Raw genomic sequence first — 16,521 nt, forward strand, 5'->3', positions numbered from 1 at the left:
AACAAGGATCTGAAGTCCTGCCAAGAAGAGGTGAACGTTCTATTAGGTACAACTGCGTGACTTGCAACCGAGTCACGCTGGGTCAAGATTGCACACAATCTTGAACTCCCAGAACATTTACCTCCCTGAGAAAAGATAAGATTAAAAAGTCGTGGGTAGAGCAGAAAAAGGAATGCACAGCTGCAAGTGTCTTCAATGGGCTATTATAATATAGAGCAAAACAAAATTTTGTTGATTAACTGCTGACACACTAACCTTGTGTGAAACCCCAATAAAAGCAATGGTTGAGGGTACAGAGTTTGCTACATGCCTGAGCGAGCTATAGCCCTCTGCCCAGCATCAATCTGTGTGCTCGTCTTATGTCTGCGTCTTCAGTTCATTAAACATCCTTCAACACCCCCTACTGGGGATGAGTCCACAACCAAGGTACATGCCCCTGACTGGAATCAACCTGGGACCCTTCAGTCTGCAGGCCGACGCTCTATCCACTGAGCCAAACCAGTCAGGGCTTCACTCATTGTTTTACCTGTACACATCTAAGTATCTCAACACTATTCGTATATGTGAAAATATGCTGTACTTTTTTTGTGGTATAGGCACCCTTGTAGAAGATTATTTTACCTCATGCGTGAGAAGTTGTAAGTGGGATTTTATTCTACAGTGCTTCTTTTTTGTAGTTCTTAATCCTCACATGACCACATTTTTTCCATTGCTTTTCAGAGAGAGTGGAATGGTGGGAGGAAGGAGGGTGGAGAGTGAGGGTAACATCGATGTGAGAGAGACACTTTGCGCCCTGCTGCTCGTGCCTCAACCCAGGTGGGGTGGGAATTTGCAACTAAGGTATGTGCCCTTTAAGGGGAATTGAACCCACAATCCTTAAGTGCACAGGATGATGCTCTAACCCTGAGCCTCACTGGCCAGGGCCTACCATGCTCCTTAATTACCCGTGTCTTATTGTGTACATGATACTTTTGGATAACACCAGTTTTGAAATATTTTTTTAAATCACAAAGTACATCGCCTTTAAGCTTATACTGTCTCTCCCATGTTTTGGTTCCCTGGTGTCCTGTGTCATTTCATATCAATTTTAGGATGAGGTTTGCTAATTTTGTGAAAAGTGTCATTGGGAAGTGGTTAGTGACTGCTTTGAATGTTTATGTCAACCTTGGGTACTCGTGACAGCTTATACTGTTAGCATTCCAATTTAAGGTCATTGCATGTGTAGTTCATTTATTGAGTTCTTTTTTTTTTTAAATATATTTTATTGGTTTTTTACAGAGAGGAAGGGAGAGGGATAGAGAGTTAGAAACATCGATGAGAGAGAAACATCAATCAGCTGCCTTCTGCACACTTCCCACTGAGGTTGTGCCCACAACCAAGGTACATGCCCTTGACCGGAATCGAACTTGCGACCCTTGAGTCCGCAGGCTGACGCTCTATCCACTGAGCCAAACCGGTCAGGGCCATTTATTGAGTTCTTATTTAATTACAGCCAGCACTACTTTATACTTAATTTTATTGAGTTTCGAGAAAGATAGCAGTGGGGAGAGAGGGCGGGACGGGAGAGAGAGATACATTTATTTCCCCACTTATTTATGCATTCATTGGTTACTTTTTAATGTCCCCTGAGCACAAATCAAAGCAGCAATGATTTGGTATCAGGACCACACTGTAAACAACTGAGCTACCTGGGAAAGGCGAGAATATCCTTTTTTTTTTTTTCATTTTAAAAAAATATATATTTTATTGATTTTTTACAGAGAGGAAGGGAGAGAGATAGAGAGCCAGAAACATTGATGAAAGAGAAATATCGATCAGCTGCCTCCTGCACATCTCCCACTGGGGATGTGCCCGCAACCCAGGTACATGCCCTTGACCGGAATTGAACCCGGGACCTTTCAGTCCGCAGGCCGATGCTCTATCCACTGAGCCAAACCGGTTTCGGCAGAATATCCTTTTCTTATCTGGTGGTATAGGCACCCGTGTTGAAGATCTTTAGTCCCTATTCGGGAGAATTTCTATGTAGGCCTTTTATTCTGCCTTGCTTTATTATTTCTCATAATGTCTGTATTACAGGTTTTTTATTTCTTCGCTTATGATTTTTTTTTTTATTGATATCAGAGAGTAGGGAAGAGATAGAAACATCAACCAAGGGAGAGAATTATTGATAGGCTGCCTTCTACATGTCCCCTACTGGTAATTAAGCCCACAACCCGGGCATGTGCCCTTGACAGGAATCAAACCTGGGACCTTTCAGGTCACAGGTCGGCGCTCTCTCCACTGAGCGAAACTGGTTAGGGCTGTATTATAGTTTTTGATAATAGAAGCTTTGAAGTATGTTTTAAAATCAAGAAGCCTAAAGCCTTTAATGTCATACATTCTTTTCACGATTGACTTGGTTATATGGAGTCCTGTGACATTTATATTAATTTTAGAAAGAGCTTTTCTATTTCCACCAAAAGTGTCACTGGACTTTGATAGGGATTGCTTTGAATGTTTAGGTCACTTTGGGTACTAATGATAGCTGATATTGTTAGCATTGCAAAGTAGGGTCATGGAGTGTGTTTTCCAACGTACTGTTTTGTCATTTGATTACAGCCATCAATGTCTGTGTATATGTTGTTTTTTTTTTGTTAATCCTCACCCTATGGAGTTTTTTTCCATTGAGTTTTAGGTAGCGTGAGAGGGACGAAGGGGTAGAAACAGAGTGAGAGAATAAAATATCGATGTGAGAGGGAGTCATCGTTTGTTTGGCTTCCTCACATGTCCCAAACGGGGTTGAGATTGATCTGCAGCCATTTGCTGGGTGGCCCCATGCTCTAACCACTGATACTGCAGAGAGCAGCCATTAGTATTTTATTCTTTACAGCCTACAAGTCATGCACCTTCTTAAGAAGTAAACTGTTAATATTTTATTTTCCATTATGCTGGTAATCATGTAAATGCATATTTAATTTGTTATTCTGTTCCTCTACAGGGACACAGCTAACTTCATTGATTGGTTTTATATACCATGTTTTGAGAAATTAATTATATACTAGAGGCCCAGCGCACGAAATTCGTGCATAGGGGGGTGGTCCCTGAGCCCGGTCTGCACCTTGCACCCTCTTCAATCCGGGATACCTTTCACAATCTGGGACCGCTGGCTCTTTACTGCTCGCCTGCCTGCTTGCCTGATATCCCCTAACCACTCTGCCTGCCAGCCTGATGCACCTAACTGCGCCCTGCCAACCTGATCGCCCCTAACTGCCCTCCCCTGCCGGCCTGATCGCCCTTAACTGCTCTCCCCTGCCAGCCTTTTCACCCCTTACCGCTTTGTGCCTCAGCCCCTGCCACCGTGGCTTTGTCCAGAAGGACATCCGGAAGATGTCTGGTCTAATTAGCATATTACCCTTTTATTAGAATAGATATTTATAGATATCTATTCTTCTTTTAAAATATATTTTTATTTCAGAGGGAAAGGGAAAGGGAGAGAGAGAGAGAGAGAAACATCAGTGATGAGAGAGAATCATTGGTTGGTTGCCTCCTGCACGCCCCCCACTGGGGATCAAGCCCGCAACCCAGGCGTGTGCCCTTGACTGCAATCGAACCTGGGACCTTTCAGTCCACAGGCTGATGCTCCATCCACTGAGCCAAATTGGCCAGGGCAGGGGCTGTTTTCAATCTCACACGTGAGCACAGCGCTACCTCAGGGTCAGATGGCACAGGGTCAGAAACATCAGTGATGAGAGAGAATCATTGGTTGGTTGCCTCCTGCACGCCCCCCACTGGGGATCAAGCCCGCAACCCAGGCGTGTGCCCTTGACTGCAATCGAATCCAGGACCTTTCAGTCTGCAGGCGACACTCTATCCACTAAGCCAAAGCAGCCAGGGTATAGATATCTATTCTAATAAAAGGGTAATATGCTAATTAGTCTGGGTTGACCGTCCATCTTCCAGACGTCTGACTTCCTTCTGGACAAAGCCCTGGTGGTGGAGACCAAGGCAGAGGCAGTTCGGGGTGATCCGGCCAGCAGGGGAGGGTAGTTGAGGGCAAGATCAGGCTGGCAGGGGAGGGCAATTAGGGGCGATCAGGCAGGCAGGCAGGCAGGCAGAGGTAGTTAGGGGTGATCATGCAGGCAGGCAGGTGAGCGGCTAGGTGCCAGTGGTCCCAGATTACAAGAGGAATGTCCGACTGCCATTTAGGGATCAGACATCCCCCAAGGAGTCCCCGGTTAGAGGGGGTGCAGGCTGGGCTGAGGTAACGCCCCCCAAGTGCATGAATTTCGTGCACTGGGCCACTAGTGTGTATATATTTTCAGAAATGTGGAATTTGTGATTTGCAATACAGAATTCTGTCACCTATTAGCAGAGATTTTGTTTATTTTCTATTTTTTGTTGAGAGCATGGGAAGTACTTAAAATATCTTAAGGTTATAACAATGTACCTTAAACTCATAATGTCAATTGCATACAAATCTCTGCTGATTGCCATTTCTACCCATGTACCCACATAAGTTGATTTCACATTATCTTTGATGTTGTTTGTCTTATAGAAGAGATTTAAGATTTTATTTATTTTTTATAAATACATTTTTTATATATCATTTGGAGAAGAATGAGATGGGAAAAGAGAAAGAAATATCCACGATGAGAGAGAATCATTGATTGGCCACCTCCTGCACACCCCACACTGGGGAATGAGCCCGAAACACAGGCATGTGCCCTGACTGAGGATCAAACTGTGACCTGATTCACAGATAGACGCTTAACTACTGAGCCACTCAGGTCAGACAATTCCTTTTATTTTCTAAAGTTACACAAGAAAAATCAAAGTGATATGTGTTTCTTTAATATAACACCAAAAATTTTTACATTTCTGTATATTTTTCCACATAAAAGGCATCTTTATTTGTTCATATGTTAGTGTTGTGTAGAATTTTGAAATTACCCCCAGATATATATTTGTTATGGATTGTTTATAGGGCCAGTCTAATAATAAAAAGGTTTTGGAGCTGGAAAAGTTTTTTCCTCGCTATTGTTTATCATCTATTCTGTCAATATTCTTTTTGTATGGTTTTTGTTCCTTTATCAGTTCCTTGTTTTATTCGTGCCCTTTCCCTCCCAATAGTTTTCTGCTTAGAAACCCCTTAATGATCTTAGAGGAGCTGTCTTTTCCATGAGGAATTATTTTTTTATATGTTTTGAGAAAGTATTCTGGGACTCATGATATTTTCATTGTTTTTTCTCTGTTCTCATGTTTATATTCTACTTAGAAGTCAGTGAGCTGCTTGCATTTCTGTGTCACTTTATATAAGCTACCTACTCCTTTTCACTGTTCTGTCTCTATGGGGTTGCCTTGATGGTCGATTTGTTAGTGTCTTAGGAGTTCCTTAAATTCTCTTCACATTTCCACATATTTGTAGACTTTTCTGAATCAAAATTTTAATGCTTTATGTACAAATTTTTTTATTATTTCATTACTAATTTTTAAATGTATTTGTATTGATTTCAGAGAGGAAAGGAGAAGGAGAGAGAAATAGAAACATCAGTGAAGAGAGAGAATCATCGATCGGCTGCCTCCTGTACATTCGGGGATTGAGCCTTTAACCCAGGCCTGTGCCCTGAAGTGGAGCCAAACTGTGACTTCCTAATTCATAGGTTGAAACTCTACCACTGAGCCACCACTTGCAGGCAAATTCTTTGATATTTTGAGTTGATCACATCTTTCATTTATGATCCTACTGTATTTATTTTATTTTTTAAAATATATTTTAATGATTTTTTACAGAGAGGAAGGGAAAGGGATAGAGAGTTAGAAACATCGATGAGAGAGAAACATCGATCAGCTGCCTCCTGCACACTCCCTGCTAGGGATGTGCCCGCAACCCAGGCACATGCCCTTGACCGGAATCGAACCTGGGACCCTTCAGTCAGCAGGCCAATGCTCTATCTACTGAGCCAAATTGGTTAGGGCATCTACTGTATTTTTTAATTTGGGTATTATGTATTTCAATTTCTCCTTTCAGTGTAATGTTTGTAAAATATTTTCTCATTGTATTTTTATTTTGATATAATATTTTGGTGGTATTAAATAGTTGTCTTTTTTTTCTTCTTTCTGACATTAAGTTATTTCCCATTCTTTTTGAGGTAATTAATATATTTCCATTAATGTAGTGCCAGTTTGAATATATTTATTTTGTTTTCCTGATGGTACACTTTTTTTTTCATGACTTGATATCTTTTGCTGAGCTTCCTGAACTGTAAAGTAGCAGGCTTTTGAACATGCTTTTTCTAAGAAGAAACAAATAATAACCATCTGTGGGACAAATTCTACTTTCGGTCAACACTCTTTTCAGTACAGTGGGGCCTTGACTTGCGAGTGTCCTAACGAGTTTTTCGAGATGCGAGCCGTCTCTCTCAGCCGATTTTTTGCTTTTGAGTTGCGAGCTAAAATTCGGGTTACAAGCCAGCTTCAGATACTCCACCACTAATGGGCACAGCGAACGTCACACTGAACACCAAAACATCAGCCCAGAGCATCACGTGTCTCACTCGTTCACTTTAGTGATTTGACATACGAGTAATTTGAGTTACGAGCTCCGTCATGGAACAAATTAAACTCGTAAGTCAAGGCCCCACTGTATCTCTAGTCTTGCTTCAGTTGTCTGTTTAATTTCCCAGTTGGTAATGTTCTCTGTTTTCTTCTCAGACACGTGATATCTTTTCAGAGTTGATAAACATCTTTAGTACTTCAGTCTTTGTGGTGCTCAAACAATTTTTCATTGTTTCTTTGTAGCAGCCTCTACAGGTCACTTACTATGTATTGCCATTCTGTTCACACTCTGTCATGCACAACAGACACTTATTGTTCAAGATGCTTCAAAACAGGTAGACCATTGAACATGTACCTCCCTCATCTCTCTCCAGTGAAAAAACTGGGAATTGAAGTGTTTTTATAATGTTGCCATTGTGTGCCAGGGGGTTTGAGCAGGTATCATTGGCAAATGTAAGCAACCCTTTGTCCCTCCTTGATGTTAGTTTTCCTCATTGTACTTATCTTGAGCTTTCATTGAATCCTTCACTGGCTCTTGGAGTTCTCAAAAATGTTACTTGGCCTATATTGGTGGCAATTTCAAAGTGTACTCACCTGGTTATCAAAACTGAAAATTTGTTTTCTTTCAGCTATGTCATCTTCAGATGACCAGGCCCTTATGCCAAAGTCCGGAATACAAGATTTATTCTCTGAAAACGTACTGGTAAGATATAAAAGTTGTCACTTTGATAATGTATATTTAATGAAAACTTTGGAATTTCAGAACAGTGTGATGAGAAGAGAGAGAATTAATATAAACAAAACTAATGTGGAACTGTTTTCATAATAAAATTGAGGTTACCTATAGAGTAGAGGTTAAGTGTAGTATGCATTTGGGAAACCTTCAGTATTAAAATTAGTTACATGGGCAGATTAGTGTGTTTCTGCACATGAAGGTTGAAAACAACTTTTTACTGTTATGCATTCTTGGAAAGGAAATCTTGAAAAACTAGGAATTCACATAGTCTTTGGTGTAAATAGTCCTTTGAATTGTTTAAAATGTAGGGTGGGATTATATTTTCATGGAATCATTTCTAAAATGTAGAGATTTATAATGTGCCTCTAAAATTTAAATGTACTCAATTTGGAAATCTTAAATTTATTATTACTTTTAAATATATTTTTATTAAATTCATACAGATAGTGAGAGAGAAAGAGAGAGAGAAACAGCAATGATAAGAGAAAATCATTGATTGACTGCCTTCTACTTGCTCTCCCAAGGATTAAACCTGCAACATGAGCATGTGCCCTTGATTGGAATTGAACCTGGGACCCTTCAATCCTCAGGGAAATGCTCTATCCACTGAGCCAATCCAGCTAGAGATTTTATTTATTTATTTTTACTATTATAACATTTATTCATTTATTTATTTTTAAATTTTCTTTTCTTGTTTTTATTTTTTTAGTTTTATTGAAAGGAGTAGTGCCGAAACCAGTTTGGCTCAGTGGATAGAGCGTCGGCCTGTGGACTGAAAGGTCCCGGGTTCGATTCCGGTCAAGGGCATGTACCTGGGTTGCGGGCATATCCCCAGTGGGGGATGTGCAGGAGGCCGCTGATCGATGTTTCTCTATCATTGATGTTTCTGACTCTATCTCTCTCTCTCTCTCTCTTCCTCTCTGTAAAAAATCAATAAAATATATTTTAAAAAGAAATTGAAAGGAATAGCTTTTTTTTTTCAATGAAACATTTCTTGTACCCCATTATATAAAAATATTAATAATGGAGTTACTCATTTCAAATTATATTTCGGTTCTCATTTCATACTGTCACCTCCTTCAGTTCTTTCTGAAGGAGTTCGACAATATAATATAGTCAATCTTCAATTCTTAGTTAGAATTCTCCTGGGCCTGGCTGTCAGACGGGATGGAGCTGCTGTTACTCTTGTCTTTGCCCTACATGCTTGTACTGAGAGCAGCTCCCACTGTCACGCACCTGTCAACTCATCACAGCCTCCTCAGGAATAGCCCCGTCCCCATGGCGACCCATGCAGCCACCCCCACTATTGGCCACTCCATGCCAAAACTCCACCCCCTTCTCCCAGGCAACTGACAGACCTCCTCCTCCCTCCCTAAATTTTATTTTCTTGTTTAAAGTTTTACAAATATTAGTACATATGTCTCTTCCCCCCCCATTGACCTTCCCCCAGGCTCCCTTAACGCCCCTCCCCGCCGCACATGCCCTTTCCCCGCACCCCCCAGTGTCTCGTGTTCATTGGTTGTGCTTATATGCATGCATATAAGTCCTTTGATTGATTTCTTACCCCCCTTATTTTATTTTTATTAAAAAATATATTTTAATTGATTTTAGATAGGAATATAGAGAAAGTAAGAAAGGCAAACATCAATAATGAGAATCAATTATTTCTTGGCTGCCTCCTGCTTTCCTCACACTGGGGACCGAATCCAAACCCAGGGCTTGTGCCTGACCTCAAATGGAACCACAACCATCTTATTCATACATCAAAGCTCAACCAATGAGCCATGCTTTCTAGGCAATTTGGCAGTCTTTTAAACAAGGATTTTTTCTTCCTCTGAAAATTAATGTTTTGTATTTTTTGTGTATAATTTTAATAAATGAGGAAAGCATTTTCTATACAACCCTCTTGTTTTAATGAGTATTATAAAATGGTTCTTATGGAACAAGTGTACATGATTAATGAATTTATAACTGTCACTAAAGGCCTTTCTATCTCCCATTATCTCCAGAGTACATATAATGGAGACCAAAGTTATCAGTGGTATGAACATTGGAAAAACTTTAAGCAAGAGTCATACCTTAATAATCAATGGAGAAGCAAGCTTCTAGAGGACCATTATAAAAGTGGAAAAGTCATTGACCAAATGTCCAGTCACACTACACATCAAGTTATTCCTATTGTGGAGAAGACATACAAAGGCAGTAAATATATCCAGTCTTTTCAGCAGTTTTCAAATTACACTGAACAAGAGAATATTCATATCGGGGAGGAGGCTGAGAAATGGAATCCTTGTGGTAGAATCTCCAGTCAAATATTCAATCTAAATAAAATGGAAAAAATCCATAATGGAGAAAAAACGTATAAATGTAAAGATTCTGGTCGAACATCTAATTGGCCTTCAGGTTGTACGCTAAATCAGAGAATTCAGATTGGAGGGAAGTCTTACAAATGTACAGCATGTGGCAAAGCCTTCAAATGTCATTCTTCTCTTATTGTACATAAGGGAAGAATTCATACTATAGCAAAATTTCACAAACTGGGGGAAAATGGAAAAGGCTTTAGTCAGTCCTCAAGACATACTCAACATCATCGAAATCATACAGGAGAAAAGTTTTATAAATGTTCAGAATGTGACAAAGCCTTTACCCGGAGTTCAACCCTTAGTATTCATATGAGAATTCACACTGGAGAGAAACCTTATGACTGTAGAGTTTGTGGCAAAGCCTATGGAAGCTCCTCAGACCTTACTAAGCATCAGAGAGTTCATACTGGAGAGAAGCCTTATAAATGCAGAGAATGTGGCAAAGCCTTTAGATGGTCCTCAGATCTTACTAAGCATCGCAGAGTTCATACTGGAGAACAGCCTTATAAATGTAGAGAATGTGGCAAAGCCTTTTCACTGTCCTTATACCTTACTAAGCATCAGAGAGTTCATACTGGAGAGAAGCCTTACATATGTGGAGAATGTGGCAAAGCCTTTACACTGTCCTTATACCTTAGTAGGCATCAGAGACTTCATACTGGAGAGAAGCCCCATAAATGTGGAGAATGTGGCAAAGCCTTTAGATGGTTCTCACACCTTTCTATGCATCAGAGAGTTCATACTGGAGTGCAGCCTTATAAATGTAGAGGATGTGGCAAAGCCTTTAGATGGTCCTCAGACCTTACTACGCATCAGAGAGTTCATACAGGAGAAAAACCTTATAAATGTAGAGAATGTGGCAAAGTCTTTAGCCGGCCCTCAACCCTTAGTATTCATCAGAGAGTTCATACTGGAGAGAAGCTTTATAAATGTAATGAATGTGGCAAAGCCTTTACACAGTCCTCACACCTTACTTCTCATCAGAAAATTCACACCAGTGAGGAGTCTTATAAATGTAGGGAATGTGGCAAAATCTTCAGTGGAGCATCAGAACTTACTTATCAGAGACTTCACGGTGGATGTAGGGAATGTGGCAAAGCCTTTAGATGGTCCGCAGATCTTATTCCACATCAGAGAATTCACACTGGAGAGAAACCTTATAAGTGTACTGAATGTGGCAAAGCCTTTAGAAGATCCTCAGATCTTTCTAATCATCAGAGAGTTCATACTGGAGAAAAGCCTTATAAATGTAGAGAATGTGGCAAAACCTTTACACTGTCCTTATATCTGACTAGGCATCAAAGAGTTCATACAGAAGAGAAGCCTTACATATGTGGAGAATGTGGCAAAGCCTTTACACTGTACTCGTACCTTACTAGGCATCAGAGACTTCATACTGGAGAGAAGCCTCATAAATGTGTAGAATGTGGCAAAGCCTTTAGATGGTCCTCACACCTTACTACACATCAGAGAGTTCATACTGGAGAAAAACCTTACAAATATAGAGACTGTGGTGAAGTCTTTAGCCAGCCCTCAACCCTTAGTATTCATCAGAGACTTCATACTGAAGAGAAGCTTTATAAGTGTAATGAATGTGGCAAAGCCTTTACAGAGTCCTCAGACCTTACTTCTCATCAGAGAATTCATACCGGAGAGGAATATTGTAGAGAATGGCAAAATCTTGAGTGGAGCATCAGACCTTACATATCAGAGACTTCACAATGGAGAGAACCCTTATATATGTAGAGAATGTGGCAAAGTCTTCAGTGTAACATCATACCTTATCAGAGTTCACACCGGAGAGAAGTCTTATAAATGCAGAGAGTGTGGCAAATCCATTGGCAGTTCTTCAAAATTTATTTTGGAGAGGAAAAAAACTGCACAGCAGAGAGATGATACTGGAGAGAAGCCTTATAAATGTAGAAAGTGTGACAAAGCTTTTATTTACTGGTCCTGCTGTACTTGACAGCATAGATTTCATAGTTGAGAGAAGTCTTAGAGATGTGTGGAGTTTTGTAAGTCCTTGGCTAGTAGTGAGAACGTACTGTACATTACAGTATTCACTCTGGAAAGAAGCCTTATGAATATGAAAAATGTAAAAAAGCCTTGAAAAGTCATTCAGGTATTATTGTACTTGAGACACTTCCTAGCAGAGATTGACCTTACAAATGTAGAGAATAAGCTGGAGCCTTTACCCACAGCTCAAAATTTACTCAACATCAGAGATTTTTATACTGGTGGAAACCTTACACTGTAGAAAATGTGAGAAAGCATTGGCTGGCATTCCTCGGTTATTTAGCTTTGACCTATGAACTGCAAGGTTAGGGGGCAATTCCTGGTCAGGGCACATGCCCTGATTGCAGACTCGCTCTCCAGTGTGTGGCATGCACTCTCCTCTGAAAACAATAAAAATATATTTTGAAAAAAAGAAAAGAAAATGTGAGGAAACCATTAGTCTGTGTGTATTCCTTCCTGTATATCAGAGAGTTTATCCTGGAGAAAAACCTTGCAAATGTGAGGAGTGATGTTAATCCTTTTCTAGTCAATGGAGTCTTATTTAGCATCATAGAACTCATTGTGAAGGAAAGCCTTACAACTGTGAAGACTGAGGCACAACTTTTAATTACCATTGTCTTGCTCAACACAAGAGAGCTGGTACTGGAGGGAACACCTATTAATGTATTTTGTGTGACTTTGATAAAACAGTGGGGTTGCCCACACTGTGTTTCTCCTTGGTAGAGCGTCGACCCATGAACTGGAAAGTCAGTGCACATTTCCCAATCAAGGCTCATGCCCTGTTTGTGGGCTAGATACCCAGTAGGGTTTGCGCAAGTGCAGCTGATCGATGATTCTTGGTTATCATTGCTGTTTCTATCTATTTCCCTCTCCCTTCTCTCTCAAATCCTATACCAGTGATGTTGTAGTACAAGATAGGAGATGTTTCATACCCAGGATGCAGAATTGCCATGAACTCTGCATTTGAGAGAGGACACCTGTTTCCAAGCTGCACTCCTAAGTAAACACAGAAAATTAACTTAATTTCATTTTCTATTTCATATTCCTGTGTCATGTGTTTTTTTCCTCATTTTTCTACTCAGCTGATACGCTTTTCTGCAGTGCTATAACAATGGCATCTAAACCTCTTCTCTCCCACATCGGCCCTTCTGGCCCTTATAGCTTCTGTTCTGTACTTTAGAATTTTACTAATGCAATAATTGACATCAGAATTGGGAAGTATTTTCCTTTATATTCATGAAGTAGGAGGACCACCATTTATGTTTTCATGCTGGATTCTAGATTTTGAATATGAATATTAATTTTTGTGTACTTTATAACTGGAATGATTTTTCTTGTCCTGATTTTCATTGGTGTCCTTAAGAATTTCTCAATGTAATGTAGCCGTTTTGGCTCAGTGTATAGAACGTCAGCCTGTGGGATGAATGGTCCCAGGTTTGATTCCTGCCATGGACACATGCCTGGATTGTGGGCTCGATCCCCAGTGCGGGGTGTGCAGGAGGCAGCCAATTGATGATTCTCTCATCATTGATGTTTCTCTCTCTCCCTCTTTCTTCCTCTCTGAAATCAATAAAGGAAGAAAAGGAAATAATTTCTCAGTGTTACCTCATTAACTTATTTTTGGGGATGGGTTCAGCCCATGTTAGACAGATTTTATTGTCAGTTACTTAAATGTAGCTGGATGTTACCGAAACCGGTTTGGCTCAGTGGATAGAGCGTCGGCCTGCGGACTGAAGGGTCCCGGGTTCGATTCCGGTCAAGGGCATGTAACTGGGTTGCGGGCACATCCCCAGTGGGAGATGTGCAGGAGGCGGCTGATCGATGTTTCTCTCTCATCGATGTTTCTAACTCTCTATCCCTCTCCCTTCCTCTCTGTAAAAAATCATAAACTATATTTAAAAAAATAAAAAATAAATGTAGCTGGATATTGGTCATTCTTTCAAGAGGAATCCCAGAGAACATGGCAGATTTGCGGTTGAAAAATTTTATTACTTTGCATCAAAGTTGTTATGTATATTGACAGCATGACCACAGTTATGTTCATAGGCATTAGTTGCCCCTGCAGTGTTTTCCAAGCCGTGACTGTAAATTCCAGGGACAGCAGGATAGCAGAAATTGAAATGAAAGCCCCACATTTATTCCTTCTCCAGTGTACTGTTGTAAATTTGTACAAGCTGGTAAATATCAGTTCTTTTTCATGGGCCATCCCAAACGATCACACAATGATATTGGATATTCCATTTTCTGGTACTGTAGTGAGGAAAATTGAAGGAATCCCAGAGAACATGGCAGATTTGCGGTTGAAAAATTTTATTACTTTGCATCAAAGTTGTTATGTATATTGACAGCATGACCACAGTTAATGTTCATAGGCATTAGTTGTCCCTGCAGTGTTTTCCAAGCTGTGACTGTAAATTCCAGGGACAGCAGGATAGCAGAAATTGAAATGAAAGCCCCACATTTATTCCTTCTCCAGTGTACTGTTGTAAATTTGTACAAGCTGGTAAATATCAGTTCTTTTTCATGGGCCATCCCAAACGATCACACAATGATATTGGATATTCCATTTTCTGGTACTGTAGTGAGGAAAATTGAGGAGGTGTATTGGTGCAAAATATACATAAGATTTGTTTTTCATATTGTCATTCGGAAAATACAGAAGCAAGACATTGTTTCTAGGTTTAAACAGTCTTCTGTCTTCATTTTGTCCAGAATGCATGTGTTGTAAATTTGTACAAGCTGGTAAATATTAGTTCTTTTTCATGGGCCATCCCAAAGGATCACACAATGATTAAAAACACTAGATATTAGATACTCTTCTGTTCTACTTCCTGACATTCCCATGGAGCATTCCTACATATAAGAATCTCCTGATATTTTGTGACTGGGTCTCTGGATGAGGGGCTTTATGATTTTGTTCTAATGGGGACAAACTATTAAATCCGGATCATTCATAGGAATTTGATGTCACCTAGACAATAGTTCCATTTTCTGGTACTGTAGTGAGGAAAATTGAGGAGGTGCAAAATATACATAAGATTTGTTTTTCACATTGTCATTCGGAAAATAGAGAAGCAGACATTGTTTCTAGGTTTAGACAGTCTTCTGTCTTCATTTTGTCCAGAATGCATATTCTGCTTTGGGTTGCAAAGCTCTTAAGTCAGAGATTTCAACATATTTTATCTCATGGCACAAATGGAAGAAATACTGAAATTCAGAGGTCCACCAAAATATATATATTTCCAATCTGTCAAGAAAATGTCTGACTTTGAATTATGCTCACCACACAGCTATTACTGTGCTATCTGTCGTCACTTATTTTAATTTGACAATCTATGGGTAATGTAGTCTGTGGTATTGACTAAATAGCCAGGTGTTGCTTGTTCTAAAAAATGTTGCAGCACACCAGTTTCCTTGTGTGACACTCAGTTGCTAATCTCTGTTATCCAATCCATCTTGTCTAATGAATCATTTAAGACCACTTTTTCCGTGTGGACTTTTTTTTTCTGGCAAATCTATCCATTGATGTCAATGGGAAGCTAAAGTCCCCAGCTAGGACTGTATTAATTAATTTTAAAATGCTAATAACTACACACCTATCAATAATCACAATATAAGTGGGTTAACTTCAACCAGAAAACACATGGTAACTGAATGGATATGAGATCTATACCCATACTTATGCTCTCTAAATGAAACCCATTTCAGATCAAAAGACACCTCATGAAAGTAAAGCGTTGGGAAAAAAAGTTATTTCATCTCCACCTTTGGGCCCCAAAGAAACTGCTCTGCAGAGAATGTTGCTCTAGTGAAAGCTCTGATCTTGGACTGTGTACATTTAATATAGGCATGAGGAAAACTGTGCTCAGTGTTAGCTGACCCATGTGGAAGTGCCGCCTTTTAGTGAAGTCAGCACTTAAACAGTTTTTCATTACCCGGAAATTTGTTTTGGAAGGAAAAGTAGAAGGAGACATTCTACATTATTATCAATGGCCCATTAATGAGATAAGAGGGACTACTAAATAACATTCATTTGACAGTATACTCCCAGAATACAAAGACTTCAAAGATCACAACTTATTACCAGAATATATCTGTTGAATTAAAATTTCTCTCCCACAGTGGAGAAGGTACCTTATGTTATCAGGTGCCTAATCATAAATGGACATCTGTGTCTGTCTCTGACACTTCCCTTCATCTACAATAGAAATTAGACTTTTCAAAAATGAACAGCCCAATCATCATAAATAGCCAGGCATTCTAAGACACTGGTGCAGCCTGTCAAATGAATGTTACTCCTAATATTAGTAATAGTAATTAATAATAAGAGGCTTCTCTCAAACCGATATGTATGTATATTACAGCTATTAATATTACCGAAGGTGTATAAATGCCTTTAAACTACAAGTATAAGAAAATACACTAAATGCAATACACAATAAATAAAACCTTAATCTTAATAACTTATAAATTAAAACTAATCTATTGTGCCTTGCAAGTGTGGCATAGTTATTGAGCATAGAACTGGGAACTGGGAGGTCAGAGTTTCATTCCAGGTCGGTGCACATGCCAGGGTTGCGGGCTCCATCCCCCGGGAGGGGCATGCAGGAGACAGCTGACCTAGGATTCTCGGTCATCATTCATGTTGCTCTCTCCCTCTCCTTACCTCTCTGAAATCAATAAAAATCTATTTTTTTAAAAAAAATTGCTTGTTATACTTAATAGAGACTTATAAGACTTGACTGCTATCTAAGGTTACAGTCTTTCTCCAACCCCAATGGTCCATTATTTATGAAGAAAAACTAAGACTGAGCCTTCCCAGTACCAGGGCACCTCATTATCCTATAAAAAGTTGGCTCCTCGATACTTCCA

General features: G+C 39.8%; 2 protein-coding genes across 2 annotated transcripts in view; both read left to right on the forward strand.

Annotated features, from left to right (window-relative positions):
- Positions 1-16,521, forward strand: part of LOC102760597 (zinc finger protein OZF-like) — a 50,436-nt gene that overhangs the window by 13,216 nt on the left and 20,699 nt on the right. The window lies entirely within an intron of this gene.
- Positions 6,694-11,994, forward strand: LOC107184797 (zinc finger protein 345-like). Its single transcript, XM_015571059.1, has 3 exons — positions 6,694-7,237; positions 9,280-10,672; positions 10,733-11,994. Exons 1-3 carry the CDS (start codon positions 7,085-7,087, stop codon positions 11,377-11,379), a joined length of 2,193 nt encoding a protein of 730 aa, XP_015426545.1. The 5' UTR covers positions 6,694-7,084; the 3' UTR covers positions 11,380-11,994.

The sequence above is a fragment of the Myotis davidii genome, unplaced genomic scaffold (assembly GCF_000327345.1).
Source record: "Myotis davidii unplaced genomic scaffold, ASM32734v1 scaffold1168, whole genome shotgun sequence".
Taxonomy (NCBI): Eukaryota; Metazoa; Chordata; class Mammalia; order Chiroptera; family Vespertilionidae; genus Myotis; species Myotis davidii.